This window comes from Coccidioides posadasii, chromosome 1 (genome assembly GCF_018416015.2).
Source record: "Coccidioides posadasii str. Silveira chromosome 1, complete sequence".
Taxonomy (NCBI): domain Eukaryota; kingdom Fungi; phylum Ascomycota; class Eurotiomycetes; order Onygenales; family Onygenaceae; genus Coccidioides; species Coccidioides posadasii.
This window is the reverse complement of record NC_089407.1, coordinates 3,714,136-3,742,036: the sequence shown is the minus strand read 5'-3', so window position 1 is coordinate 3,742,036 and position 27,901 is coordinate 3,714,136. Positions and strand designations below refer to the sequence as shown.

Below are 27,901 nucleotides of genomic sequence, written 5' to 3'. Positions count from 1 at the left end.
CGTTGCCTGAGGTGAAAGCTAATGGCGTTTCTAGAGCACCGGTTAAGTCTGACGGGGTTTTGCAGAACATTCAGCCGGAAGCAAGCCAGAGGTTGGTCTCGGTTGAACTCTGGGCAACTTTTAACTTTCGGGGCGTCAAAAATAGCCGACGACATTAAATGATAACGGCACAAAACACAAGACTAACTACGGAGTACTCCGTATAGAGTCGACTATTTCCGGCCATCTGATAATGTAATTAAACTCTTCATACGAGTTACAGGCTGCTGGGCTCCGGGGCTACACTGTCCGGAGTTACCTTACATTTACCACTCCCTCCTCTTTGATATTCACACCTTTTGATATTAACTACTCCGTACAGTAAATCTTCCCGGTCACTCGCCCTTCTTCAATAACTCCGGCATTCTCGGCCAGGAACCCACAGTTGTCATTTTAATAACTGGTTAGTGTCTATGCGGGCTACGTTTTTCCACATGCTTCCGGATATTTCACCGTGTCTCCATGACGCCAGGCTTATGTGAAGACTCGACGTGAGCCTTCAACCGAGAAAGGATTATAAAATTTTACGCGCTGAGGCACCTTCACGGCTATTATCCCAACCTCAGAACCCAAGCGAAATGACATAGGGAACCAGACGGCTCTTTCGATCCCGTGAGAATGAACCTTTGGGTGAGGGGATATTCATGTATAGGCGGAGCTGATAGAGTTGTTACCCTCCACTGGCCCGGAATTGTGGCGTTTCCAGACAAGAAGAAGCCTGTGATAGTAATCATCCGAGATTCCCGGATGTTGAAATAGAGGCATGGAGAAGTCTTGATGGGTGGGTTTCCATAGCAGATTTAACACGCCAAGCAAAAGCTTGAAAGTTATGCGGGGAAAACAGGGCGCCGCGGATTTCCGTCGTGAACGAGCCGAGCGCTTTGATAGCTTCGGCGTTTCAGCGTCGTCAGACAGCACTGATGGCAATCAGTTGGAAACAGCACTCTGTGTGCCATACCGCACTGTTGACAATCCCGGGCTTGTTGACCTGGTTGGCAATCAGCGAGGCAACCCTGAGTGCCTTAACGGCGAGTCAGCCACCATCTCGCAATGCCCGAACCGGACAATGCTTACGGCATTTACCTTATATGAGTTGCCCCAGGGCCCTATGTGACCTTGGAGACAGCAGTACAGATCACTAGCGCGCAACCTCCAAACACTAAACTGCCTGAACCTCTGCCCATGCCGGAGAAATAGACCGGACGGACGGATCGGCCGTTTGGAGGAGTTTAAATTCGAGCGGCCATTCCACTCAGACTCTGTGATAATTGTTTTCGTGCTTCATAGCTACCAGATAACTATTTAATTAGCGGCCTATCTCGTACTGCCAGAAGCCGACTAAGATATCTTGATTCGAAAATGACCACTCTACCAGAGCCATTTGCTTCTATTCCAAGGAAAGCTCTCCTCCTTGAGCCTTCTCCAATCCATCTACTTCCCAACATGACCGCGGATTTAGGCGGGGCTGTGAAGATATACGCCAAACGCGATGATCTCAACTCCGGTCTCGCCTACGGCGGCAATAAGACCAGGAAACTTGAGTATCTGGTCGCCGACGCGTTGGCGACAAAGTGCCACACGCTGATTAGCATTGGCGGGATTCAAAGCAACCATACGCGTCAAGTAGCCGCTGCCGCAGCCCATGCGGGACTCAAAGCAAAACTCGTCCAGGAAAAGTGGGTAGAGTGGTCCGACCCGGGTTACGAGTCCGTAGGAAATATCCAACTCTCCCGACTGATGGGGGCTGATGTCCGCATTGAGCGGATGGCTGGATTTGGAATCGAGCATAAAGACTCGCTGAAAAATCTCCTGAAGGAATGTGAGGACAAGGGCGAGAAACCATATTATATCCCCGCCGGCGCGTCAGATCACCCGCTTGGTGGACTGGGCTTTGCACGCTGGGCGTTCGAGGTCCGGGAGCAGGAGAAGCAGATGGGCATCACGTTTGATAATATCATTGTTTGTGCGGTGACGGGTTCAACGATGGCAGGAATGGTCGCTGGGTTCAAGCTTATTGAAAAACTATACCCGGATGAGCCCAAGAAGAAAGTTATTGGCATAGATGCATCCGCCACGCCTGCGGAGACTCGCGCACAGGTCCTTCGGATCGCAAAGCATACGGGAGAGAAGATCGGGCTTGAGCCTGAAGATATCACCGCATCAGATATTATGATTGACGAACGATATCATGCCGGAACCTATGGAGTTCCCGATAAACAGACATGGGACGCGATCGAGTATGGAGCTCGGATGGAAGCGTTTATCACCGATCCCGTATACGAAGGGAAAAGTCTGGCAGGACTGATTGACATGGTTCGAAAAGGGGAGATCTCCGGAGGGAACGTCTTGTATGCGCATTTGGGAGGGCAGCTGGCTCTCAATGCATATTCGCAAATCGGGACTGTGGCATAATAACCCGAACCTCGATCGGGTAATTTGACTATATAATGCAGCTCCTTCGACCATCATTTTCAGTGTTGCGCGGCTTTGCTACTTGGTTTTCCAGCTTTGAAATCTTGTGTAGATTTCGGCTTGCGCTCCAACAGCTTCTTGGGATCTCCATTCCTCTTAAGCTCAAGTGAGCAGCAAATGGTCAAGCAACAAGAGATCCCTTCGCGATGAGACATGATGATGTTTGTTTTGGGTACCATCCGCTAGATAGGAAGTGTTTCTTCTGGAGCTACTATAAAACAACCACAAGCCTTCGTTTTGGAGACTGAAACTCGTGATATGTTCGTCACCTGGGCAAGTTCAGTGTTGATACTTTATATGTAGCTACGGAGTATGACAGGAATAGTTGCTCGAGACAAAACCGAGAATTTTGGTTTCTTGCGTGTACGAATTTTTCCTTGTCGCTCACTATTGAAATTGATCATATTTTTGAGTGCTGATCCCGGTGAGATGACGTGGACACCATTGGTCGGAGAAATGGGCGCCTTGATTTTCCTATATTTTCCTCCATTCGCCCGGCACAGTCTAAAATGTAACTATGGGATGTCGTCGAGTGTGCATGCAATTCCTTCAAGATGGAGTTCTAAATGCTGGTAAAGGACAGGGGGAACACATTGCGGGGAGCCAGGAGAAAGAGTCAAAGACTCCATAAGGTCGGAAATCCCGAAAAGAAAGAGCATATCTGAGAGACAAAGGTTATCCACATGGAGAGCACTGTCGATGTGCTAGAATGTTGATCTTTCTTCTTGAAATAACACTTATCAAAACAAGATACCCTACTCCGTACTGGCTTGGCTAATACAGAGGAGAGCTTAGGCAAGACGATGCGCCTGCTTGGCCGCTGCACGCGGTTTTAAACCGCATTGTGTCAATTGACAAAGCCATTTTCTGTTAGAAGCCTACGGAGTAGAGGAAGTTGAAAGAGGAGAACAGAAATGTAGGCACAGCACATTTTAGCAGTGTTTGTGGGACAGTTAGAATACACTTTTACGGAAGACACACGCGGCAATTAGTTTTGGCAGCATTGCTGTGATGTGACTCGTACACCCTGCTCCGCTGAGAGCGTTCGACAGATCAAGGCTTTGTCTGTCGTACAGAGCGTGATCGGCTGGAAACTTGCGGCTGCCTGGTTCTTTGACAACAAAATTTCGACTAGAAGCACGTCCATGCAGACATTCACCTCGCTGCCATCACGTCAAGGTGGCACAGTCAAGCGGGCGGCTCGTTTCAGGCGCAGCGAGCGATTCTGTCTCTGGTTTCTGACCGATGATCGATCTTGTCTCGGTGGCGATTAGCTGCGACCCGCAGTGCCTGATCTGACAAGGGTTACGATACAGAGGATGGGGATGGCCAAACCTTGCCCCGTCCAAATCCTCCGAGCCAACCACCAATCCGACGTGACGAATAAAATGACATCAGACCACGTCCGAGTTATCGTCGAGGGGCTGGCTGGAACGAACCCGTCCAGAAAACGTGGTTCAGTCATATGGGAAACTGGCAGAAAACCCATGGACGGAGTACATATTCATGTACGGAGTATGCCACAAATACGGACATGCCTACAACATCTACGGAGTAGAGGGACGGAGAAGTTGCCCATTAGAGCCCTCTTTTCTTTTTTTTTTTTCCCTTTCTTTTTTGGTCGTCTTTGGCCCCTTGCGCCTCAACTTCGCGGCCTGGCCGATCTTAGCTTGGAACGGCCAAGCGCAACTTAGTCGCTCCTCTTTGTTGCAAATTGCGAAGAGAGAATTGAGTTAGTTGATTTTAGCTCTGGCGAGAAAAAGCTTGACTCAAGTCAAAATGGCCCAGCCACTCAGGGGCCAGGTCCAAGAAACCCTCCTGTGGGTTTCAAAAGGAAACCTGCTCTTCTTGACCGCCAGGTACAGCCACAAAATACTCTGTTCAACGGCGTATGATTCGCCGTTGAACCAGAAAATCGAGGAGCCCGAGAGATAGCGAAATATGTCGAGAGTACAAAGTATCCCGCGTCTCAAGGGGAATTTTGACCCTCACCCTTGGAGGCCACATGCCAAGTTCTCCAAGCTGCTGCATCGATTTTCCGGGGGATGGCCTCGATCCAGATACATGCTCCGGAGCCCAGGACTGCTGAATGGCGAAATAGTGGAGTTTGGAGAGGAAGTCCCTGCTTTTCTGGATCTTGAGAGCTAAATAAAAACCGAACCCTATCGGAGGACCTGTAACTAACAGTTCCTGTGGCTGTATTAACTATCTGGAGATATAACCCTATCAAGATGCAAACATTATAGTGACATCTACTCATGCCTTTCCCTTTTTCCATTCAATTTACTCTCCCTTTTTTTGTGCCTCTTTAACTCTTAAATGAAAAGCCCTTTTGATTTCTTCCTGGGAGGCTCTTGATTAAATTACTTTTTGGCCTCATGCCTATTTGTTAAGACAACATCCAACTCTCATAAACAAGGCTTCGATATTAAAAATTTTTTAAATCACTCAAAGAAAAGCACCGCAATGGTTCGACTTTGCCGCGTTATTAATATTGCTCCTTGGATTTTCTCTCTATAGCCTATCGTCTGCTGGGCCTTGCTTGGCCCGTGTCGAGTCACAATGGGTAACATATATAACTCACCCCCATCTGCTTTAGCTTCTCGACAGCTATCTTCCTCGATATCTTCGGATAACTCGAACATAGCTGCTGTGAAGCCGCCTGAAAAGCGATTTAAGATGACCCGGAAAAAGCTTATGATAGGCATTCTTGCGCTTCTGATACCTGCAGCTTGTGCAGGAACAGGGATTGGTCTTGCGCTGAGGAACAACCGAAATGCGTCCAGTTGTAAACCCGAGGATTCATGTCGTGATCTTGGGTATGCAAAGTACCAGGGTGTTCCTGATCCCAATGGAGTTACGAGTTGGCTAGGAATGCGATACGCGGCGCCGCCAGTGGGAGAGTTGCGTTTTGCGGCTCCTCAGGATCCTGCAAAGGAAGAGGGCATTCAAGTTGCTAACGTGGTAGGCAGCGACATCCCCTCTCGGGAAACACAAAAAGCTAATGTGTCGAATAGCGCCAAAAGCGATGTGTTTCAACGGGCGCACGGATAGCCAAGCGCGAGTCAGAAGACTGTCTATTTTTAGATGTTTTCGCGCCATCAAATGCAACGAAAGATTCCAAGTTGCCGGTCTTTTTTTTTATCCAAGGTGGTGGCTTCAATATGAACGCCAATCCCGGAATCAATGCTTCTAGACTCATCCAGGCTTCGGGAGGGAATTTGATAGCTGTGGGCTTCAATTATCGTGTTAGCCTATATGGATTCCTTGCTGGTAAAGAGCTTGAAGAGCGCGCGAGCCTCAATAATGGTCTCAAAGACCAAATCAAAGCGCTCGAGTGGGTTAAGACGCATATAGCCCAGGTACAATCGCATTCGACTCCTTGAGTAGAGGACTTCGCTGACCTGCGTGGTTTTCCCCGTGTAGTTTGGCGGAGATCCTGACCATGTCGTCATCGGAGGCCATAGCGCAGGCGGTGCTTCCGTGGTATTCCATCTGACTGCTTATGGCGGCGAAAAGTGCGATGAGGCCCCGTTTCACGGTGCCATTGCAGGCTCACCCTCAATGGGAACCATGCTCACGGTGTCAGAGAGTCAGTTTCTCTACGACAGCTTGCTGAATCGTACTGGGTGCGGATGTAGTAGAGACAGTCTCAAATGTCTTCGCAATTTGGACGTCAAAACCCTTCAGTCGCACAACACCAAGCAGCCGCTTCCAGGTGCTAAAGTGAATCCGCTCTTTATGTATTCACCAACGATCGACAACGACCTTGTGCCAGATTATACCTACCGCCTTTTACAGGAGGGCAAATTCTGCAAAGTACCTGTTGTATTCGGAGATGATCAGGACGAAGGTACACTTTTTGCGTCGAAAAAGACGAAGAGTATTCAAGACTCAGACAAGTTTCTCCGCGCGCAGTTTCCAGCGCTAACAGAAGACCAACTTCGAAAGATAAACTCATACATGTCAACAGTAAAGCCTGAGTTCCCGGACATTGGCATGCACTGGCAGCAGCTGGCCAGGATATACGGAGATATGCGGTATACATGTCCCAAAATTTCCATTATGGAGAGTTTTACCGAATTCCACAAACACGATCAGGCTTGGAGTTATCGGTACGCCGTCCAGGACCCGTTGTATCTGCGCTCTGGACTGGGAACACCCCATACAGCAGAGTTGGAAGGGATCTGGGGGCCGGACTATGCTGCCGGCAGATCGCCGATGTCTTATTATACCACAAATAAGGAAATCGTACCCGTCGTTCAAGGGTACTGGTCAAGCTTCATTCGCAGTCTGGATCCAAATAAGCATCGCGCACAGGGTAGTCCGGAGTGGAAGACGTGGAACGCGTCAAGCTCTGATCCCAATCCCGAAGGGTTTAGGGAACTTTTCATAAGGACAGGGGACACGAAGATGAGGGTTGTCGACTCGCAGCAAAGAGAAAGATGTGATTATTTTATAAACATTGGCGTCGACATCAAACAATAAGGAATTGGGCTAGGCGTTTGGGGCCGCGCAACCCGCTGCTTGGGCCGCTTGTGATGACTGCAGCAACGATCTGGGTATAATGCGTTGGGAGGGCTTTTGCATAGCGTTGCATCTTTGGCTGTACTTATACTGTTGCCAGCCGGCTTCGTATATACTCCGTAGACTCTGATCATAAAAATAAAGAACTTTCCACAATGTTTGATGCTGAAGTCGTTCATCGGCCGACCAATACACAGCCAAAATAGTTTAGCTTCGTTAGTTATCTGTAATAACTAGTTAACTAGTTAACGTAATTCACCCCCGAGCGGCTCACACCACCAAGCGGCTCACCAAAATACACATACAAATCTCAACTTTTTGCTCTTTTATATCCTAACAAGTGTATGTCTGATCATTATAAAATGAAGAAGATACTATAGAGATGTAATAAACTTTGTAAATTATAAGAATTATCTAAATATAATAATTATTTCTTAAGTTATAGTATTTTATTATCTTTTTACTAACATGTATCAAAGTATCTTCACAAATAATAGAGTTAAGTCAATCAAATTGATAATACTGTTTACTAAGTGTCTATATACCCTACATCTAAATTCTAAAGTCTATATTCAACAATGTTGTTGAGATATAAGAGAGCAAAAAGTTGAGATTTGTATGTGTATCTGGTGAGCCGCTTGGTGGTGTGAGCCGCTCGGGGGTGAATTACGTTAACAGTTCGGAGTAGTTATGACATAATCAGGTTTACGGCTGTGGCTGGGGCTAATATGTTCTCCGTAGACTCGGCATAAAGGCCAATCACCTCGAGGGGGAGATTCAACCATCCCTCACCAGGCGGAAGCCAGTTCAGGACAGAATTTTTCCAGTCCCTGCTTGACGCCACACTAACGGGAACAACCTTGAGTTTGGGGTTTGAGTACGGAGTATGGAGCCAAGTTACAATGACCGCAAAATGCGATTGTCTAAACTCGCCGGAAGGCCCTTTTCTAGGATGCTCAGCTCACACGTTTTCACGAAGACTTTGTCCACATCATGATGGGCTGATTGGCACTAGATGGGGCTCCATCGCCTTTCTTGCTAGGAAGGCCCTCATCTTGTGGTGGGAGTTATGCACTGTTAGCGAATAACAACGACCTCCGCATACGAATGCCCCGCTTTCGTGGGAAAAGAGCCTCGTCGAATGGAGGCTGTGGAAGCGAAGTTGCTCCTCTGCCGCCCATGCCTCTCCCGTACATATTAAGAGGCCTACCGCTCCTCGGCAATTTAACCATTCAGCCCACCAAGTGTTTCGTCTTTACTGATCACAAAGGAAAATTGAAGCTATGGAGCAGGCCCAACAAGCTGTGGGTGGCGCATCTAATCCCCTTGACTCTCAAGGCTTGTGTTTGCTTTCGCTTGGTATGGGACTGTATGCCGCGGAACTCTCCTCAAGGCCAACCACTAACACCTGTGGACAGATGGCGGCGGTGTGCGTGGCCTTGCAGCTCTGTATACACTCAAAGGCATCATGAGCAGACTAAACTATGAGCGCCATCAAGAGGGGAAACCACCAGCAAAGCCTTGTGAGATATTTGACCTTATCGGTGGTACTAGTACGGGCGGGTAAGGATAGGAGATCGGATCAACGTTAACACTGTACCTGACACTCGTAGCCTCATGGCCATTATGCTTGGTCGACTAGAGATGGACGTCGACGAATGTATCAGCAAGTTCTCCCAGATTTCGGAGGAAATCTTTCGGGAACGCTCAAGTTGGTTTTTCCTTGATCGAAAGGCCAGAATAAAGGGACGATTCGACTCAAAGAATCTTGAACGCGCAGTCCGTGCAGTCCTCAAAGAGCGCAATGTTGCCGAAAATGAAATGTTGGACGACGGTGTCTCCCGCGGATGCAAAGTGTGAGACGTCTACGACACGAGTCGCATTTTCGGATTTATTCTTTACTGACCTAGACCTCCCTAGATTTGTCTGCGCAACTTCAAAGGATACTAAGGAGGTCAAGCGTCTTAGGAGTTATACTATACCCGATGAACTAAACATTAAACCAACGATCGTCGAAGCGGCCCTTGCGACTTCGGCGGCCACCTCATTCTTCGACCCTGTCACTATAGGATTTCGGACTTTTGTTGACGGGGGTGTGGGAGCGAACAACCCAGTGAATCAGGTCGAACAAGAAGCTTCGAATATATGGTGTCCCAAATCTGGAGACCTGAAACCACTGGTAAAATGCTTTGTTTCCATTGGGACCGGCAACACAGGAAAGGCCGCGCTGGACTATAACGCGGCGAAATTTGCGCAGGCTCTGGTGGATCTTACTACGGATACCGAATTTACAGCTAAAGACTTTATTGCACGCTGGCGTGGACATTATGAGGAGGGCCGATATTTTCGATTTTCCGTGGACCATGGCATAGAGAATCTGGACCTCGCTGAATATCGAGCGCAGGGACTGATTGAAGCTGCCGCTGACGACTACATACATCACCAAGAACAAAAGTTCAAAATCCAAAGCTGTGTTCAAAATCTTCTGAAGAAAGAAAGTGTGTACCTGGAGAGTTTTGCTTAGATTACACCCTTAATCTGATGCCCAGTGACTGATAATGGTCGCCAATTTAGTAAAAGCTGGGAAAGATATAGAAAACGCAATTCAAGTACGTTTCCACCCTATATCCTTTGGAGCTCGTGTAAAAACATTCCGAATGTATAAATCGTAATCTAATACTTGTCGCAGAGATTCCAACAAAGCTCCCCTTTACCAGAAGCGGGTATGCAGCCCTCGCCGTCGTTAAGTAGACGTTAGCACCACTAAAAGCTAACCGTCTTTTACTTGGCTGCCTCTAGAACCACTTGACTCTGAATTTACTGTTCCTTTCGATCTCACAGGAATCCGCTATACTGCTCAATTTATTGGGCGCGTCTCAGAACTCGCACAACTCCGGGAACTTCTCCTCTCAAATGAGTTCAACCGGCGCAAAGTCGTTGTATTACAAGGACTCGGTGGTATTGGAAAGACTCAACTGGCTATTGAATTTGCCAGGAGACATCAAGAGAGCTTCAGTTCTATTTTCTGGATTAGTGGAAAGACTCGAGAAATGCTTCTTCATTCTCTGGCATTAGTCACCCGTAGACTTGCCTCTGAGCAAAATGACGAAGCCATTGTGGAGGATATGAAAGACAGCAAGGGCATCGAAAAAAGGGCCAGGGAAGCTCTAAACTGGTTTGCTCTCAAGGGAAACAATAAATGGTTGATCATATTTGACAATGTTGACAAAGATCCTTCGGGCGAAGTAGAAGACGATGAGGCTTTTCCAGTTGAGGATTTCTTTCCAGGGGCTGATCAAGGTGCTATAATTATCACGACCCGCCTACGACAGCTTCAGGAACTCGGAGATTTTATTCATCTAAGAACGATGGCGCAGGACGATGCACTGGAACTTCTTGCTGCGAGCGGCAAATCCAGCGTGTTCAAAGATGAAAACGACGATTGGAACTCGGGTAAGTTATGTTCATAAGTTTGTAGAGGAATACGCTTTCTCACACGGAACACAGAAACTTTAGAACTTATCAAGAAGCTCGATGGCTTGCCTCTAGCGATAGTCCTTGCCGGTTCTTATATCAGTCGCACGGGCATGAAAGTCGCAAGGTATGCTCAATTGTATTCAGAAGAATGGGGCCGACTCCAGGGCAAAAGGGGCCCTCGCGACTATTCAAACGGCAACCTCAGTACTTCTTTGACTATCTCATATAGAGAAATCACGCGGACAGACCAACTTGCTGCAACGCTTCTCTTGTTTCTCTCATCCTTTGATAACCAAGATATTTGGTATGGATTGTTAGAGCACGGAAAGAGTGGCTGGGACGCTCCAGAATGGTTTGAAGAAATTGTTTCTGACGAAGTCAACTTTTATACCGTTATCGGAACATTGTCAGATTATTCATTTGTCGAGAAAAAGGAGAACGCAGAGGGCTATTCGATGCATCCCGTGGTCCAACAGTGGTGTCAAGATTATCTTAAAAGCGCTAAGAATTGCAAGAGCATATATATCGCTGCATTTGCGTGTATATGCAATGCCATTCCATCCACTAACGAACAGAAATTTTGGATTTTACAACAACGCCTCCTGCCTCATGCCAATAGATTGCTGCCTTTTTTCCAGGAAAATTTTTCTGTGTTGGAATGTTTAAACGACTCAAAAATCCTTGAAGTCGTCAGCAGACTGGGGCAGCTTTATACCGAACAGGGCAAATTGGCCCAGGCCGAAGTTGTACTTCGTCGCACGCTTGAGAAACAAGAGAAAATATTGGGCGCAGACCACTTGTCCACGCTGGATACGGTCAGATACCTGGCGCAACTCTATTGGGACTTGACAAAATTAGCTGAGGCTGAGGCCATGATCTTGCGGGCTCTTAAAGGAAAGGAGAAAGTTCTCGATCAGAGTGACACAGAGATTCTAGGGTTGATGAACTCTCTTGGCGCCGTACTCTATTTGCAGGAGAGATTTGACGAAGCCGAAGTCATGTACCAACGTGTCATTGAAGCAAATGACAATAGGAAATCCGGTCAAGACGATATTGCAGCTGTAAAGGCGACCAATAATCTTGGAGGAATACGCAGCACCCAGGGGAGGGTGGAGGACGCCAAAAAGCTATTTCGGAAATCACATGAAATGGCGAGAAAGAGTCTTGGTCCAGACCACACCCTGACATTAAAATCCCTCTTTAACCTTGCTGTCATATATCACAGAGAAAAGAATTTGGATGAGGCGGAGAAGATCCATCAACAGGTGTATGATGGCTATGTAAAGGCATTCGGAGCAAACCACTTGTATACCATGGATAGTTTACAAAAGCTGGCCAATGTACTCAGGGACCAAGGAAAATTAGCTGCCTCTGAGCAGATGTACTTGCAGGTCCTAGAAGAGAGGGAAAAGGTATACGGGGAGAATCATAGGTGGACTGCAGAAGCTCTGCAGGAGCTGGGACTGAATTATAAGGCTCAGGGAAGACTTGAGGATGCCGAGACCACGCTGTTGCGCGCGTTAAAATCACAAGAAAAGGCGATGGGCCCAACCCATGATGAGACGCTGGATATTGTGGAGCAGCTGAGTCTGCTTTACTTAGAACAAGGGAGACACAAAGAAGCGGAGGCCATGAAAGGCCGGGTCAACCAGCCTCCGGCATCCGAGGCTCGTGAGAATCCCTAAGGGTTTGATAACTAACTAACTTAAAATATAAATACAAGACTAGCTTCTTCAGCACTATTTCTTATAATTCTATTCTTTCTATTTCTTTATTTATAAGTATCTACCCTGTACTCTGTAGTTCCTCCATGAAATTGGTGTCACCCTTAAACACTTTAATGCTCCAAACCCTAATGCTAAACCATATTGGGACTAGCCCAGAATGACCGCTGCTCCTAAAACATTCTCCATACAGGACCTGAACTCTGGTGTACAGAGTACTCCGTATATGCCCTGTATCAGCAATAACAGTATCACTAGAACATTCGGTGCAAACTAGTCAAACAACGCTGTCAGCTCTGGCTTGACTTTGGTGGTGCCTGACAGAAGCCATCTCTCCTCTTCCTTGCAGCACAGGATGGCACCAAATCTAGCACTTTCAAAACTTGAGCTTATCCGTGATATGATAACTAGTGATGAATCACTAACTACATCCCAGATGGCAGAGGCTGTCGGCTGCAGCACATGCGCAATCAAACAGATCCGCTCTAACTTGCGACTCTTTGGCAGCATTTCGACCCCTCCCATTAACGCTGGACGGCCACGAAGCATCACACCATCTATGCTTGAAGCACTCTGCAATCATTTGCTTGAAAAATCCAGTCTATATCTTGATGAGATGGTGGTCTTTCTATGGGATGAATTCAATGTGTATACGTCAAAATCGGCCATTAGCCGGGCACTTTCCCTTCACGGTTGGTCAAAAAAGACAGCCCAGCAGAAAGTGAGCGAGCACAATGCAGATTTGCAGGACTTCGTTTGCAGCATTGTGGAAAATGGCCTGAGCCAAAGTCAGTTCTGATTATGGATAACACTTCCATTCATCACTCTATGCGGATTGAGCAAATGTGCTCTGATGCAGGGGTGAAGTTGCCGTTTCTACCACCCTACTCACCACACCTGAATCCTATTGAAGAGATTTTTTGCTGAGTTGAAGGCTTTTATAAAATGGTCTTGACATTACTATGAGGATAATCCTGATCAAGGATTCAATAATTTCCTTGAATGGTGTGTTGATGTTGTGGGATCAAGAGAAGAAAGTGCAAAAGGCCATCTTCGGCATGTAGGTCTTGCTATTGAAGAGATATAAGTTGGAGCCAATGAAGCCCGATTTCCTTGATGTGTAGTTGTAGAAGCTCAGACCAAATGGCATGAAGAACTGTCAAGAAATTGCTGGATTTTAACTGGTGTTGTCCTGTACTTCTCCTGGATTGAGATTGATCGAAGCTTGCTGAATTCGAGACGGAAATCTTCGTCGTAATTTGGTCAAGACATCAATTGAAAGCCTGACGGTTGGAACCAGTTGATAAGTAGCTCTGCCTCACCATCACCAGACTAGACATCTTCGCCTCTTATCCCGATGTGCACAAGAGTACCGGTCGGGTCCGCCGTTCTGTTGGGAATAAATAGAGCCCAGTGTGCTCTATCCTCAGTGCCAAATGCAATAAGATGAAGGGTTTGTGGAGCATGTTCAACGTGTACTATTTCATGTCTCTTTTTGCCATGAGCACGAGTTCATTCCCCACGTCGCAGCAACAATTTCAATCAGCAAGACTGGCGGCAAAGCATCAGTCCCTCACAGCACTTTGCATCCTCTGAAACTCAGGCAGACCCCATCGCTGCATCCACTCACACCTCACCACATCGTCTATGCTAGCCCTTTCACTCGGCTCAAGGACTAACATAGATCGCATCATGTCATGAAATGATTTTTTCTCTTCGGTGTCAAAGGCCTCGAGCTTCTTGCTCTTTCGCGAGATATTTATCTCCGCAAACCGCTGAGTCCAGCTCCGGCCGGTGTTGCCATAATACTGCCGCAGGCTCTCCTTGACGTTTTTATGGCCATCTTCATCAAACCAGTTGCCGCGGGTCTCCCACTTGCTCCACCATTGATCCGGGAGTTTACCAAATGTCTCAACATGCTCGACGGTAATGTCATCCTGCGAGCCAGGGAAAGCTTCGAATGGTGGACTAGATCCAAAAAGGTCCCAGATCACACACCCGAGCGTCCAAATATCTGATGGAAAAGAAAGCGGTTCATCCGCAAAGCGAGATTCCGGCGGTGATAAGGGGAGTGGTGCATGTGCAGTGAATCGCTGTGTTCTTTGAGGATCAAACGCTTCTCCAAAGTCTGTAAGTAGAATGGAAGAATCGGCCAACTTGATCTCATCACTTCCAAGCCCCAGCAACACCGGGAAAACGACCTTCGAAGGAACCCCATTATGAAGGGGTAAGCCGTCCGCACGAACAACAGGCTCCTCGTCAGGCCTTTCAACATTTATGTACAGCTGTTCGCGGGTCATGCTCCGAATATTTGGCGGTAGATGAAGGAGAATATTCCCAGCATGAAGATCTGTGTCATCTGGTTTAGACTCTATAAGCCAGGTCAGGTATGTCATAACACCAGAACATACCGCCGTGAACGATCCCCTGAGCATGTACAAATTGCAGTGCCAATATCAATTGGGATGCAATGGCTCTAGCAACTTCAAGCTGGAGAAGGCGGTGATAAGCCATGTCCTTTGCAACATGAATGCTGACCCTCGCAGCATCCGTAACCAAGCACCGATGCGTCCCATTCGGCCCAGAGAGGGTGAAAGAATCGAGCAATGTCTGGACTATGGCTTTTCCGGGCAACGCTGATCGAGACTTGGCCAGTCGTAAAAGAATCAGTGGAAATTTTGAGGGCGACAAGTTTTTTCATTACTTTGTCTTCAGCCAGCCAGGTAGTGGCAGACCCTCCAAATCCAAGTTTATGGGCAATGACATAGCGGCCTTCCTGGAACTCGTCACCAATCTTTACCGGATGGTACCCGCCACGGACATAGTAGTCCAGGCGTTCGACACCTTCCTCGACATACGCATACTTGACTTTGCTTGGTTCCATAATGGTGGGCATATTTTTGGTTGGGGTGAAAAATCGAATCTGTCGGCAGCGGTACTGCAACGCCTTTGCAATGCGGGCGCAACTGGCCATAGTCATCGGCAAGCGATGATGGGAAGAGGGTCCAAACAGAGTGGAAACTCAAAGATGGTGAGACGTAAACAACGCAAGCGAGTGCCAGGAATGGAACGTGTGTTCACGCCAATGTTTTACGGAGCACCTTTGGTTAGGAGGTGATAAACTGGCCAAGCAGAGGCCGTAGTTTTGGGAGAGCTGGGCAAGCGGAGTCAACTCACCGCTATAAAGCAGGGGGTTCAGCACCACCCACCCCCCCCCCCCCCCCCCCCCCCCCCCCCCCCCCAGCTCTGCACCACGTTGGGGTCCGTGCATCCTGCCGACAGTTTGAGGTCACACCTCGCAATATTCTTCCTTTTTGATCCTGAACACATCGATCCCATTGGGTCAATCTGGCGGCATTCGCGGGGATAACGCGCATCCTCTACACCCACAAGGGTTTTATCCCTTTTCATGGTGAAGCCCCTGACTGCAATCTGGAGGATGAGAACCAATGAATACCCAGGCGGTAGCAGGGAAATGGAAGCGAAGGCTGAGCAAGCATGGGTTGGGTCATGATCGCGGAGTTGAGAGACATCTCTGTATTTATACGGCTGCTCGCCTCGCTACAGCAGTGGGCTCTGTTCAATTCTTCCATCGTACTCTACGGAGTACCTGGAGGCAGTATTATTTAATAATTACTCTCCGGTGCAAGTTTGTTGTCTGAGTATCGTGTCAACCTTGAACTTGGTCAAATTTTCTTCCTGCAACGGCCGGCGAGCGCTACAACAGTTAGACAATGCATCGCCATCGCGTACCAAACTGCAAGAGGCCAAAAGATACATCCAACAGCCATCCTTATTCGGTAAATAAATTGGTACCGTGCAATTTTCGGGTGGGGAGCTAATCACCATTAAACCGTTAGATCAGGTATACATGGAACGACCACGATCGAGGGCAAATATCAAAAGGATCCCAAGGGGGAGCACTTGACCCTGTGCTTCAAGGATGGAGAAATGTCAGAGAAGGGTACACACGTCGCTAGTCATGGCTATGTCAACTCGAGACAGGACTGGGAGATTCACGAAGCATCGCACTCTCCTGAGAAGCCTGATGCCACAGTTGCCAGAGGAACCGGACGTGCTATCTGGCCAGCTGAAGCGACGTATGAGATTGAAGTGGCTTTCGGCCATGTACCAGACGAAACAGAGATCAAACTGCCCGAGAAGTGATTCAATCAGCAAAGGGGATTGCGCGCGCTGGTGTTTGCGGACAGGATAGCTCAGACTGCATCGACACCGAAGGAAGAGAAATGTTTATAGTTGACAAGTAGTACTCCGTACCGAAGAGCAGAATTATGTTAGGCGCGTACCTCATTAGCGCCGACCAACATTGAAACGTGGTGGAATCGAATTCGCAAATAATGACCGGGGTAAATGGCACTAGAGTCTCAGCAAAAAGAACATGAGTCACAGCGTGGAGGCATTTGATCACTGACATGGTTGTGAACTGTGCGATCTGATTGTCTTGTCAGCCTTGATTGTTTCGCATCACATCCGTCGCATCCATTGCAACTGAGACCATTCTGGGATATTGAGAAGTCTGGATTTCAGGGCACCATGGGATTATTAATCACTACCCAATCTGTTGTTACTCTCCTTGAGACTCTCAATACCCTCAGTCCCAAGTTTCCAGAGATTACACACAACATATTAATTACCCCTGACTCAGGAGAGAATACGCCTGAGACCCCAGAGATTGTGTACAAAGAAAGAACTTTCTGTGTCATATTGAGAAAAAGATACAACCCCACCTCACATCAAGATCTAACAGAATAATAGGAACCATGTCTGCATCCAAGACAACAGCCATCAATACTCAAGATCTTATAAACAGGATCTTGCATGTCAAACAGATTACAGAGAAGCTTGAAGAGTAGAACCACAAATTAAAAGATTATAATAAACAGCTCAAGACTCAAGTCATGGCTATCTCATCTAGAGTGGTATCTAGTTCTAGTATTTCCTGTCCTGGATTCCTGTCCCAATTCCTGTCCTGAAGACAGGATTGGGTTGAAGCTTAGCTTAATAGAATGGGACCAGATTGTTTAACAGCATATTGGGACAGTCCCATAGAAGCTGGGATTGCGATGAGACTAGAACCAGAATCAAAATCTAGCTAGTAAAATAAGTCTGCCAGGACCTGGTGTGACAAAATAAGATAGAACTGGGATTTCAATATTGTATATAGAATGAGACTGGTAAAGCATAAAATAAGACTAGGAATTCTGAATCCTGGATTCTGCTCTGCTAACTATCTTTCTCAACTGCACTTGAAGCATTTTCTTTTTATAGATGGATTGGGCAGTTTGATGTATGTAGTATTGCATATTAGTTAAATTCAATTTTTCTCTCCAGTGTCTGCTGGAGTAACTATACTATAATGGTTTCCCTCCACATTTATAAACCCAAAAAGGTATTCTAAACATTTCTAGATATATTTATTAATCAGAGGTTTCAACATTTCTCAATTTCTATATTGAGGATCAGACGCTATATTTCTAAATTCAGAACATATATATTTTTAAACTCCCAAACAACCATGGATTCAGATAAATGTATATTCCGACTTAAATGTATCAGGACTAGTTAGTGGATCTATGGTTTACAAATCCTCCCCATTTCTGCTACGGTGATCATGTGAGGTCATGTGCGCGCTAAGCCCAAAAGAGGTTAGGGTGCGCGAAACATCAATCAATCTTTCTTTAGTTATTTACGACCTCATAGTCTGTAGAATTGGCGATATATATTCCATATCTTTTGAACTCGTTTATACCGTAGTGGCGTTGCGTTCCGTGTCAACGACAGGCATTTCTCCCAATTATACTGAGAAGTGATGGACATTGTCTATTTAAAGTCCTATATGTACAGTACATCCATAATAGATTCCACCGTGTGCATTCCATACTCCATAAGCATAAACGCATTTTCGCTACCAATGCCTCATCAATATACCGTTTAAACCTCTAATTCTACGTTACCTATTATTCGCCCAATTATATCGCTTACTTTCGACTGACAGAATGAGTGAGTCAGCTTACTCGTCCAGATATCCTGGCACCACTTAAGTGTCTGTAATATGGTCGACCTTGGTGAGATAATTTGATTGTAGCACCCGCTCGTTTTCATCGTTGGTTCGGTTCCATCTGGCACAGGATTGTCCTTGCGACAGAGCTGGATGCCAACCATCATGATCGCCATAAAAAAGTCATTCTTGAATAATTCTGCGAACCACCTTGCCGATTCGCTATGCACGGGATCTTCGTGTACCTGTCGCTGGTGGACGAGAATGGCCAAAGAGCATTCCAATGCGGACCAGTAAGATGCTGGGTAACAAATAATCGCCTGCGGTTGACGGGCGTATCGCTGGTGAAGGATGAGAAGGATGCGTCGCAAGGTTAATTCCAGTGTGGATACTTGGAGAGCTTTCCAGCTTGTTTTTGTGTTGGTGGGCCATATGGATAACGTGTTTCGGAGAAATGAGGTTTCCATGAGAAGGCTTCGTAGAATGGAGTCGAGATGGATCACTCTGCTGTGGCTGATGTTTCCTGATAGAGAATTTGCAGTGGTGACTATTTCGAATGCTGTTGTAAATGCACCTGTAAGGAGAATCTGGAAGGAAGAATCTGTAAATTCGAACTCTGCAGCTGGCACAAAGGGCTCTTCCCTACACGGATCGAGGTCATCGTCGTTCAAATTTAGAGGTGGTAGTGTGTTGAAATCATCTCTCTTAAGAAGAGGGGGACTGCCACTGGTGATTGACTGTTGCAGCTCAAGGTGGACAATGGTCGTCCATAATCTTCTTTGCATTTCTGCTTGAAATGGCGATATATCCTTCAAACTTAAGGCCGGATCACAGTGTAGGCCAAGGGACATGGCATGACGGATCACAATTCCCATGAGAGGCCCGCACGAATCGTACTCGTGGCATGACATCGCGCCCATATGCTTTGCAATCACCATCATGCAGAGTGCATTTATAGTGAGGAGAGTCGGGTGGAGGATAAAGGACATTTGTAGAAGGCATACTTCCGCCGCTCTCAGCAATCGTTTTACTCGCTTCGAATTTGCATGTGGTGTGGTGAGCCAGCCAATGCCAATAACCATTAAGAACTGTGCCATCCAATCCCATCTGGGCATTGACTCATTCTTCCAGAAGGCTTCCACTTCCTTACGGAATGAGGGGATATGTAAAACGCGGTATATTCGTTCTACCGTTGAGAGATAGTTCTCAACGTAAACCCAGATTTGGTCTTTATTAGGTATGATTGAGAGAATATAATCCTTGGGATTACCGAAGAGACTGGTGAAGTTCGAATTTAGGCCCGAAGCGTCGGCGTGGGCATCATCTGCTTCTGGGTGAATCTGTGGAAGAGGCGGGAACTCGAGGTGATTGTCGTCAGGAGAGAATATTGATTTGAACTTGTCCACTCATGTTAGCTATAGTGCTTAGCGATAGATTCGATGGCAACCCACTTCCTTCAGATAGACAGCCCAATGAGTCTCGCCTCGAAACTTTGACAACCAGATCGTCGCCGTATCTGGGTATAAATACATCGCACCATTTGGAGACTCTCGAGAGACCTCGACTCTGAGCGGCTCAATCACCCGCCCAGCAGTAGGGGAATCACCACCAGATGGATTTAAGTCGTGCAGCAATTGCGGTGACTCTAGACCCGTTAGCGGACTGTCCAGGCCTCCTTTTTCGTCATCCGTGGAAGGTGTTCTAGTATTGGCGCTCTGCGATTCGGGCCGTTCAGGACGGGGAGAATTCGAAAGATAGATACATTCATCTGCACGCTTACTTCTCTTGCAATTCTCACAGGGAGTCTGTCGATCGCACTTTACCTTCAAGCGCCTGCATCGAGAGCAAGAGATTGCCAGCCGGTGCCGTCTGCGGACGACACGCTTTTGCTTCTTTGAGGCCGGCTCAAGATGCCAAACGTGCCACATGCTGCCTAGAAGGGCGGAATATAAGTATAAATTCAGTATTACAGTGAAAACAGTGCCCGTTGAAGCGTCGTGGGCAGGACATCCGGGGCTCTTGCGCTCGCGAAATGGCGAAGACGGGCTTGATGCAGCCTGGGAAGACGGACGGAGGATCTTATCTGATCAGATTAGATTGATAAAGTTTGCGCGAAAGCCGAATTTGAGTCATATCACGTGATCTATGGCCTGTGATTGGGCAGATGCAGCCTGGGCATACGTGTGTTGGACCGCAGGGTTGCATTATACGGAGGAACTACCTACAGAAGTCCGCGCGCTGGTACGTGTGCAACACGGGTCAACTTCCCCTGCTCAAATTATGTTCAAGGACAACCCGGCTCCATGCAATCCGATATAGCGATTGCAAGGGTACTACAACACATTTCCAAATAACTAATAATGACACCAAGACATGCATGGATGCACGCAGCACACTCCCTAAGAGCGGAGCGAACAAATGACCTTTTACCGCTTCCCTTTCCGCAACTTCTTCTCCCGCTCATAGGCATTTGCTTCGCGTCCCTCCTCGCTCTGAATCTCAGCAATGAGACGACGGTATTTCCGCTCATATTCAGCATCCCTCTCACGTTTCTCCCGTAGGCTCTCGCGTGCAATAAAGTTAGCATCCTTCCGGAGTTCTCGCATCGCGCCTTTGCGCTCGCGCTTATGCTCCGCCTTGAGCTTGTTGAGCTCAGCCCGCTCGCGGTCGGGATCATAGTGCCTATCGGGGTTAAATGATTCTTCAAACTTGGGTATTGCTGTCTTGATTGCGAGCGGTCTATGATTATGGAGTAGTAGGGGGCGGCGGGCTCGTCGAGCTTCTGCAAGCTGAGCATTCATGTTGTGACAAGTACGTTGCATATGATCAGATAGGGCTGTAGGCACCTTTCCCGCACACGACTTAATCAAATGTTCGAGAACGGCTCGGGCGGGCTCAAAGACCTCAAAGAAAGCAGATTTGGTGGCCCATAACTCAGCAGCAGTTTCAAGTATTGACGTGAACGTCTCGACAAGAGACAGCTTTAGACCCTCCGCCCTATCCTTTGCGACCGTCGAGCCGGTTAGAATGTCCCAGAATGACGGAGTCCTGACTTCGGCGGACACATCTGTGCCTTCGAGTCGCATTGGTTCTGAGGGAACACGCGCAGGGAGTGAGCCCAGCTTAGTTTTTGGTGCTGTAGGTGCGAGAATGCATAAAGCATTTAAAACATAATTGACAAGTTCCGGAATGTATCTCTTTGATAATGCTTGATATTGGAGGCATAAAGTTGTCACGTAACCACCGATGACGAGGTCCCCCAAAGATTCAATATTACCTTGTCCAAGGTAACGTCCCATTGAAAGCATCGCCGGTGTCACCACGGGGTGGAAATGATCGGATGTTGGAAAGATAGTTGAGATGCCAGTCAAAATGACCAGGTCACTCGGAAGAAGGTTAAAGGGTCGATCGTTGGCCACTGCACGAAGCTGAGCCCTAAAAGCAACAGCTACATCCTCCGGATGCGTCTTGGCGAGGGAATGGATGTGACGTAGTAGGTTCTCAAGGATGGCGAAGGGCGGGTGTTCTCGTAAATTTGCAAGGTACGAGACATGTTCCACGAGGACTCTAGAGAACTTTCCCAGTTTCGCCTTGTTGTCGCTATGAAGCCTGGAGTGATGTAAAGCGCGGATTCGTTGAACCACTGTTGGCAAATCTTCCATCTTCACGTCCTTTATTATGTTTAAAAACTCTTCATGGCTCTCAGGGCACGGATAAGTATAGGCTAGGGAGCCGTCTTGGGTGGATAGCGTCTTCTTATCATCAGGTATACTCTCTGCCCCTGGGCGTAGAGTTAGCCCGTTAATGAACTCGTCATCATCATCATCATCGTCTTCCTCCGCCGCACTTTCACTGCCGTCGCTGTCGTCGAACGACAAGTCTAGGGCGGACCCAGTTTCAACCAACTCATCTTCAATTATAAAGTCATCTTCGTCTTCCACATCTAGGTCCGGCCGTGTAGTTAATTGATGTAGACCGAACGGCTTGGCATCATCGACTTCCGCATCGTCATCTAGATCCGCACCACCTTCATCTGCTGATCCTTCATCATCTTCGCCATGCATTCGCCTCAGCCTCTCCTTCTCAAGTTGGCGTAAGCGTGTAGCCTCTTCTTCAGCTATCTCCTCTTCCGTTTTAGTCCTATCTGCAGGCTGGGAGCGTTTATCAAAGGCCATCTGCTTCAGTCTCTGATCATACTCCTTGTCCGCAGCATCCCTATCTTTGCCATTCAAAAGAGCAGCACGATCCGGATTCATCATCGGATCCGGACGCTGCTCCTGCAGTGGTGGCTCTGGCGCCTTGATACCCCTCATCATTTCAAAAATGCTCGGAAGCCCCTGATCTAGAGTGGCTCTCAAGTCGTCGTCATCTTCCTTAGCCTTTTGCCGCTCATATTTGTACTGCTTTGATTTAGCAATAATCTCCTTCATGACCTCTTGTTTTGACTTTTTCCGTTCGGGCTGTTCTTCGTCGTCGGATTGCCCAGCTAAACCCTCCATGTCATCTTCTTCAACGAGGCGTTTCCTCTTATTATTCCGACCGGATTCACTGTCATCCTCCGAATCTCTCAAGTCGCCTTCGTCGAAATCATCCCCGAGCTCCTTGTCAAACGAGAGCGCTTGGCCCCCGTGGGTGAGCAGCATCTCTTCATCTTCGTCATCTTCCAAGTTGAACATGGACTCCTTCTTGAGTCGCCTTTGACTTTCGCGTGCAAAGCGTTCCGCCGCTCTCTCTTCAGGTGTCATTGTCGGATCATTTTCACCGAAACGTCGATCGAGGAGCATTCCAGTTTTATTGCGGCTATGGATTTCTTTCAGGAGAGTTTCTTTTCTCTGTGACCAGGTTATCAAACTGTGCCCTATCAAATAGAACGCTTCCCACGGTGAATGCTAGAGAGCTTACCCGCTGCTCGCCCAGGCCTCTCGTGACGCCGGGACGATGTCGAACCGGGTCGGTATTGCCCTTGTTGGTTGTGACAGCAAACTTCGCAGGCCGCGCTGGTGCTCTTGCTTCGAACGGATTGAATTGCTCTCGGAGTTCCTGGAGAACAGCATTGCGATGGATGCGGTTGGCGGCCGCAGCTCCAGACTTTGCATTTTGCTTCCGCTGTTTTTTGGACTGCTGCTGTCCGATAACTCCCTTCTCGCGGAGAGAGGCTTTCAACTGCTTTAGCTGTGAGGGCGCCATCTTCACTTGCAGCGCTGAGATCCACGCCGGTGCCACTTGTCAGCGGGTTATCTGTGCTGTCGGCACTGTCCTCCCAAAAACACGACCGCCAAAAATCGCAGAAAATTAAACCCTTCACCGCCTTCAAAGTTAACTTTCTGCCACCCATCGTCGACGCTTTGACCACCTTCTTCCTCTCCGCCAGCACGCAGACGGCTAACGAACCTGCGATGGAATGCTAAATGGTATGGCGACGCACTTGAGTGATCGGCTCCTGTGGTTCGGCCTAGGTATGCAGCTATACAATCATTCCGTTTTTTATTTTTATTTTTGTTATTTCTAGCGACAAGACCCTAATCCCTCTGCAGGAGTTACCCTCTTTTTCGCATTCCGGGGCATAACCTGGGAGCTCTCCCAGGTCAGGCACCTTACGGAAATCAAAAAGGAAGAGAAAGAGGACCAACTCATTGGAGAAGCTACGGAAGATGGTAATTATGATGTTGCATCTCTACCTCTTTGGGACGCCTGGAACCTGACTCTCTGGAAAGCCCTGAAAATAGAATCGCTGTTGAAGCTTTCTGAAAGCTCCAGTTTCGATTTAAGAGCTGCGTTAGTCTTCTATCCTTCCAATCTATTTTGAATTGTGAAGCTAACGGCCGCTCGCGTATAATAGTGCGTTAAAAATAATAGCCGAACGAGCAACCAAAGGTCCCACGCGAGATTTGCTCCTTGAGGATCTGTCCAGCCGTGACCCACTCCTCCGGCGGCGAGCCTTAGATGCACTACACTTTCTGATCTTAAGCAGACCTTGTATGCCGCCCTCTTCCCTTTCGCCTGTGTCTACTATTCTTAGCCCTTCCTGATCCGTTTCTTATGATAGTGGCCCGCTCCAGCGCGTCTAGCAGATTAAGGGATCTATCTACTTTTAAAAGTCTAGTCGGTTGTTTATGCTACTTTCTAAAGGAACATACTGAGAAGATTGGCACCACTTCATCTCCCATACTTCCGCGAACCAGACCTCCGGGAGAGGAGAAGGCTTTACGCGTCCTCCTTGCCCTCTTACCAGAAAGCGTGCACACGGCCCTAGAAGCCGGGCTTGTGAGTCAGTGGCTAACAAGATATCCGTTCCCGTGTACTTTGCAAGATGATACGAGAAAACGTAATGTTTTTTTGTTTATGAAGACCTGGGGCTCCGATGACCCCTTGATGAGTAACATTTTCAATATTCTAGCTACTCATCATGAAGGAGTAAGACAGCTCCGAAGATACGGCCTAATGGGAGCCAGATTGGAAGAAGACGAGCTTGATGCATATGATTCTTCCGTTGAACGAAGCCGCTTCAGTATTTTGGAAGGAGACGATGACTGGGAGAGTGTTTGGGTGCCAGACGGAGCAGATACAGGTGCTACCCAGGCCTGGGGCGGGAGACGTTTGCAGGAAGGCACCACAACAGATCAAGAGCTGAGGCGTCGCCGGAGAGAAGTAATGGTCTTTTCTGAAGGTGGCAGGCCCCTGGATCAGGACAATATCATTGAGCCAATACAAAATCGCGCCGTCTGGGGTCTAGACGATCAATTTAACGAGCTTCCCGGAAGGGTTTAGAAATCTTGTGACTCTGAACAGAAGTCAGCAACCCGCGAACAGCGCAACGAGGGGATAGAGCTGGGTTATTTTCATATCATAACGATATACCCATGGCCAGAAAACAGCAAAAGTCTCGGGCAAGAAGAATGTCATAAGACACTTTTGTGGTTGAATCCATACTAATTTGACAGTACATACGATGAAATGAGGATACGACGGCACGAGAAATGCTAGAGAGGATGGGTGTCACGCTTTATGAAGTTGAATTGTATATAACCGTCTCATTATAATCCAATCCAGCTTAGCTTTGCTAAATGATCCGTCTTTCGTCGACTCGACTTCACCATTCCCATCATCTTCAATTCAGAGACTGCGCGATAAAATATACTAAGTGCCATTCGTTCATCAAAATTCTCCCCATCCTCACTGCTGATAATGGTGTAGAATGCCTTCCATAGGTCATAAATATTCACGACAGCTCCCGATTCCAAGTAAAGCTGGTAAAGCAACGCAGTAGCAGGCTGAGAAGCCGAAAGACTCTCGAAGAACGTGCCGGAGTCGAACCCAAGATAATCAGACGGATTCGATAGCGCACGTTCCACTGTGAATCTCGGGCGGGGAACGAAAGTATCCCCAATGGGCCCTTTGAAATCATATAGGAAAGCTTCATGCATAAAGAGGCTAGTTGGCTGGATAAGATTCTCGATCAAGTACGTCCGGAAACCACTGTGAAAACGGTCCACTATACGAGTATATTCGGCTTCTTCGTCAGAGAGCTTCGCTCTGCCTTTTGTTAGTTTGAGTCGCTGGGCAACTAGAGTGGTTTTGTGGGTGATGCGAGAGTCGTCGTATTTCGTTCTCAAAACTCCAGGACCTTTCTTATTAGACAGAAGGGTTTGAAGCTCATCGTACAAGTCACCTGCTAATGGCAATGTTTCTCCTAGTGTAATGAGGAGGCTTACAAGTATGTCGGACGTCACCTTCTTGATGGCTGACAGCGCTTCGATAATAATCTTCGACGAGTACAGCTTCCCGCCAACTGCTCGGATAACGAGGTCCGACAGACTCGGTGTTTTTGCTGTCCTGGTAACATCCAACACTGTTTTTAGGGAACCCACGCATTTAAACATACGGGTCATGGTTTCTTGGCCGATAATAACGTTATTCAAGGCTTCCTGGGCCAGGAATACATCGTTATCCAGGAGGTTTTTCACCGTTTTGGTTTCCTTCTTGTCCAGTAGTGTCTGTGCATGCCTGCAATCCATTAACACGTCTTCGTAAACAGGTTGACAGGATCGGAAGAACACGCACCTACGAAATGACGGAATGTTCCGGATCGCTTCGCATAGTTCTGGTTGAAAATCTTTGTCACATATACCGTTTGAGAGTAAGACCGCTAATGGGTTTGCAAAAAAATGGGCCATGTAGGTGTACTGTTACTATTAGCTGCCATAAAACACCTCGTCTTTGCATCAGCTGCATACCTTCAACGAAGAGCTAAATCGTTCGGGGCTTTGAAAGTGATCTTTCGACTGCTCTACGAGCAAGTTGCTGACCCTGTGACCGAGCCATAGGGTGCCATCAGGGCAGGTCTCTAGATCAAAAAATATCCGCTGAATAGAATCCACGGAGTCGCGAATGTCGAAACATCGGCCCTGGAGCAAACTCACAGATGACCGAGGTAATCGAGATTCAAATAAGTCCACTGAGGTCGCCACGCCGAAAAGGAAAACAAGTGGAATACGATCTTGCCATGACCTGGTGCAATCAGTAACCGGATAAGAATAGGTGAGGTCCCGGTCAGAATTACCATAGCAAAGAGATCAGATCGCTCAGAACACCGTGGTCGAATGCTTCGCTGTCCTTGAAGGCAACGACTATTTTCTGCCCCGTGTTCCGCTGTACGTAACCATGCAATAGCTCCAAATCGTATGGGAGATGTTTCGGGCCCTTTCAACTAGTCAGCACAATCGGGTTTAAATAGAGGAGACATGTAAATACCAAATGGCCCGAAGCAGAGTTAATATCGGTCTCTTCGACGCTATTGTCGGATAAAATATTCCGAATGAGGATCTTCAGAACATTTTTTAGGCTCCCAGCGTCTCCAGCTTCGATTACTGCAACTTGCGCAATGCAGTCAGCTTGCATCCGCTTACGAAGCCGGTCTAGGAGCCCCGATATTGAAGATATATTGGATCCTAAAGTAATCATTCCACATGGAATACGGTTCTCGTAACTATGACCAGCAATTAGCAAGCAAGAGATTATATGAGCGCTAGAACCCACACCTCTCAGGTCCCGCTTGCTTAATGAAGTCCGCAAGATCTTTCACGGCTTTGGAGTCAAGCTCGCTAAGAATCTCCTACAATTGAATCAGTATGACATTGTAATCTCCCTAGGACCGCACGAACCTGAATTCTCTGGCTTTGGACGGACCAGAAGTCTGTAAACGCATCATGACGGCGCTTCACCAATGATGAGCTCTCCTTGCCGTCCAAGAGTGGAACGAATGGCAGTTCATCATCCTGAGGAGTTGTTTCAGATAAATGGGCTAGTTTACGCCTTTTAGGCTGCTGCGGTTCATTTGCTTTAAAACTTCTAGCAGGCTTATATATGTATACACCCTAGGATAACTATTAGCCTTGTTACACCGCTTGGACGGTTTTCGATAGGGGGGTTAAACCTGATGCTCGAGACCGTGATGTGTCTCGGTATTTCCCTTTATGGACATCGTGGTCTAACAGCATTCCTCTTTGCAGCGTGATCCGATTGAGTCCGTATTGGATATATTGAAGACACTCCTTTAAACCTCCCCAACTTTAGGATTTCAACGGCTCTTTTCACGATATCCTTTTTCCCTGAACGAGTTCCTCAACGCGTCGGAGCGGATACG

At 47.6% G+C, this 27,901-nt stretch overlaps 10 protein-coding genes across 10 annotated transcripts; 5 read left to right on the top strand and 5 right to left on the bottom strand.

Moving 5' to 3' along the window:
* Positions 1-1,398: 1,398 nt before the first annotated feature.
* On the top strand, positions 1,399-2,786 carry D8B26_001093 (uncharacterized protein; the record flags this gene model as incomplete). Its single annotated transcript, XM_066123433.1, has 1 exon — positions 1,399-2,786. One exon carries the CDS (start codon positions 1,399-1,401, stop codon positions 2,449-2,451), a length of 1,053 nt encoding a protein of 350 aa, XP_065979507.1. The 3' UTR covers positions 2,452-2,786.
* Positions 2,787-5,073: 2,287 nt separating this feature from the next.
* D8B26_001092 (uncharacterized protein) lies at positions 5,074-7,169 on the top strand (the record flags this gene model as incomplete). Its single annotated transcript, XM_003070735.2, has 3 exons — positions 5,074-5,475; positions 5,529-5,873; positions 5,938-7,169. 3 exons carry the CDS (start codon positions 5,074-5,076, stop codon positions 6,997-6,999), a joined length of 1,809 nt encoding a protein of 602 aa, XP_003070781.2. The 3' UTR covers positions 7,000-7,169.
* Positions 7,170-8,319: 1,150 nt separating this feature from the next.
* D8B26_001091 (uncharacterized protein) lies at positions 8,320-12,200 on the top strand (the record flags this gene model as incomplete). The annotated part of the gene is made up of 7 exons (XM_066123432.1): positions 8,320-8,397; positions 8,457-8,894; positions 8,959-9,536; positions 9,613-9,647; positions 9,728-9,761; positions 9,838-10,491; positions 10,546-12,200. The coding sequence occupies exons 2-7, from the start codon at positions 8,656-8,658 to the stop codon at positions 12,198-12,200; spliced, it is 3,195 nt and encodes a 1,064-aa protein (XP_065979506.1). The 5' UTR covers positions 8,320-8,397; positions 8,457-8,655.
* A 1,604-nt stretch (positions 12,201-13,804) lies between these two features.
* D8B26_001090 (uncharacterized protein) lies at positions 13,805-14,635 on the bottom strand (the record flags this gene model as incomplete). The annotated part of the gene is made up of 1 exon (XM_066123431.1): positions 13,805-14,635. One exon carries the CDS (start codon positions 14,633-14,635, stop codon positions 13,805-13,807), a length of 831 nt encoding a protein of 276 aa, XP_065979505.1.
* Positions 14,636-14,724: 89 nt separating this feature from the next.
* D8B26_001089 (uncharacterized protein) lies at positions 14,725-15,135 on the bottom strand (the record flags this gene model as incomplete). The annotated part of the gene is made up of 1 exon (XM_003070737.2): positions 14,725-15,135. The coding sequence occupies one exon, from the start codon at positions 15,133-15,135 to the stop codon at positions 14,725-14,727; it is 411 nt and encodes a 136-aa protein (XP_003070783.2).
* Positions 15,136-16,190: 1,055 nt separating this feature from the next.
* D8B26_001088 (uncharacterized protein) lies at positions 16,191-16,406 on the top strand (the record flags this gene model as incomplete). The annotated part of the gene is made up of 1 exon (XM_066123430.1): positions 16,191-16,406. The coding sequence occupies one exon, from the start codon at positions 16,191-16,193 to the stop codon at positions 16,404-16,406; it is 216 nt and encodes a 71-aa protein (XP_065979504.1).
* A 1,649-nt stretch (positions 16,407-18,055) lies between these two features.
* Positions 18,056-20,306, bottom strand: D8B26_001087 (uncharacterized protein). Its single transcript, XM_003070738.2, has 2 exons — positions 19,710-20,306; positions 18,056-19,655 (listed from the first exon to the last, which is right to left on the bottom strand). The coding sequence occupies exons 1-2, from the start codon at positions 20,184-20,186 to the stop codon at positions 18,192-18,194; spliced, it is 1,941 nt and encodes a 646-aa protein (XP_003070784.1). The 5' UTR covers positions 20,187-20,306; the 3' UTR covers positions 18,056-18,191.
* Positions 20,307-20,449: 143 nt separating this feature from the next.
* NOP14 (nucleolar complex protein 14) lies at positions 20,450-23,475 on the bottom strand. The gene is made up of 2 exons (XM_003070739.2): positions 23,161-23,475; positions 20,450-23,090 (listed from the first exon to the last, which is right to left on the bottom strand). The coding sequence occupies exons 1-2, from the start codon at positions 23,443-23,445 to the stop codon at positions 20,685-20,687; spliced, it is 2,691 nt and encodes an 896-aa protein (XP_003070785.1). The 5' UTR covers positions 23,446-23,475; the 3' UTR covers positions 20,450-20,684.
* A 184-nt stretch (positions 23,476-23,659) lies between these two features.
* Positions 23,660-25,026, top strand: D8B26_001085 (uncharacterized protein; the record flags this gene model as incomplete). Its single annotated transcript, XM_066123429.1, has 5 exons — positions 23,660-23,714; positions 23,793-23,912; positions 23,973-24,033; positions 24,098-24,234; positions 24,305-25,026. 5 exons carry the CDS (start codon positions 23,660-23,662, stop codon positions 25,024-25,026), a joined length of 1,095 nt encoding a protein of 364 aa, XP_065979503.1.
* Positions 25,027-25,292: 266 nt separating this feature from the next.
* D8B26_001084 (uncharacterized protein) lies at positions 25,293-27,739 on the bottom strand (the record flags this gene model as incomplete). The annotated part of the gene is made up of 8 exons (XM_066123428.1): positions 25,293-26,262; positions 26,320-26,441; positions 26,493-26,766; positions 26,819-26,958; positions 27,010-27,244; positions 27,297-27,370; positions 27,420-27,632; positions 27,692-27,739. The coding sequence occupies 8 exons, from the start codon at positions 27,737-27,739 to the stop codon at positions 25,293-25,295; spliced, it is 2,076 nt and encodes a 691-aa protein (XP_065979502.1).
* Between the last annotated feature and the right edge of the window lie 162 nt (positions 27,740-27,901).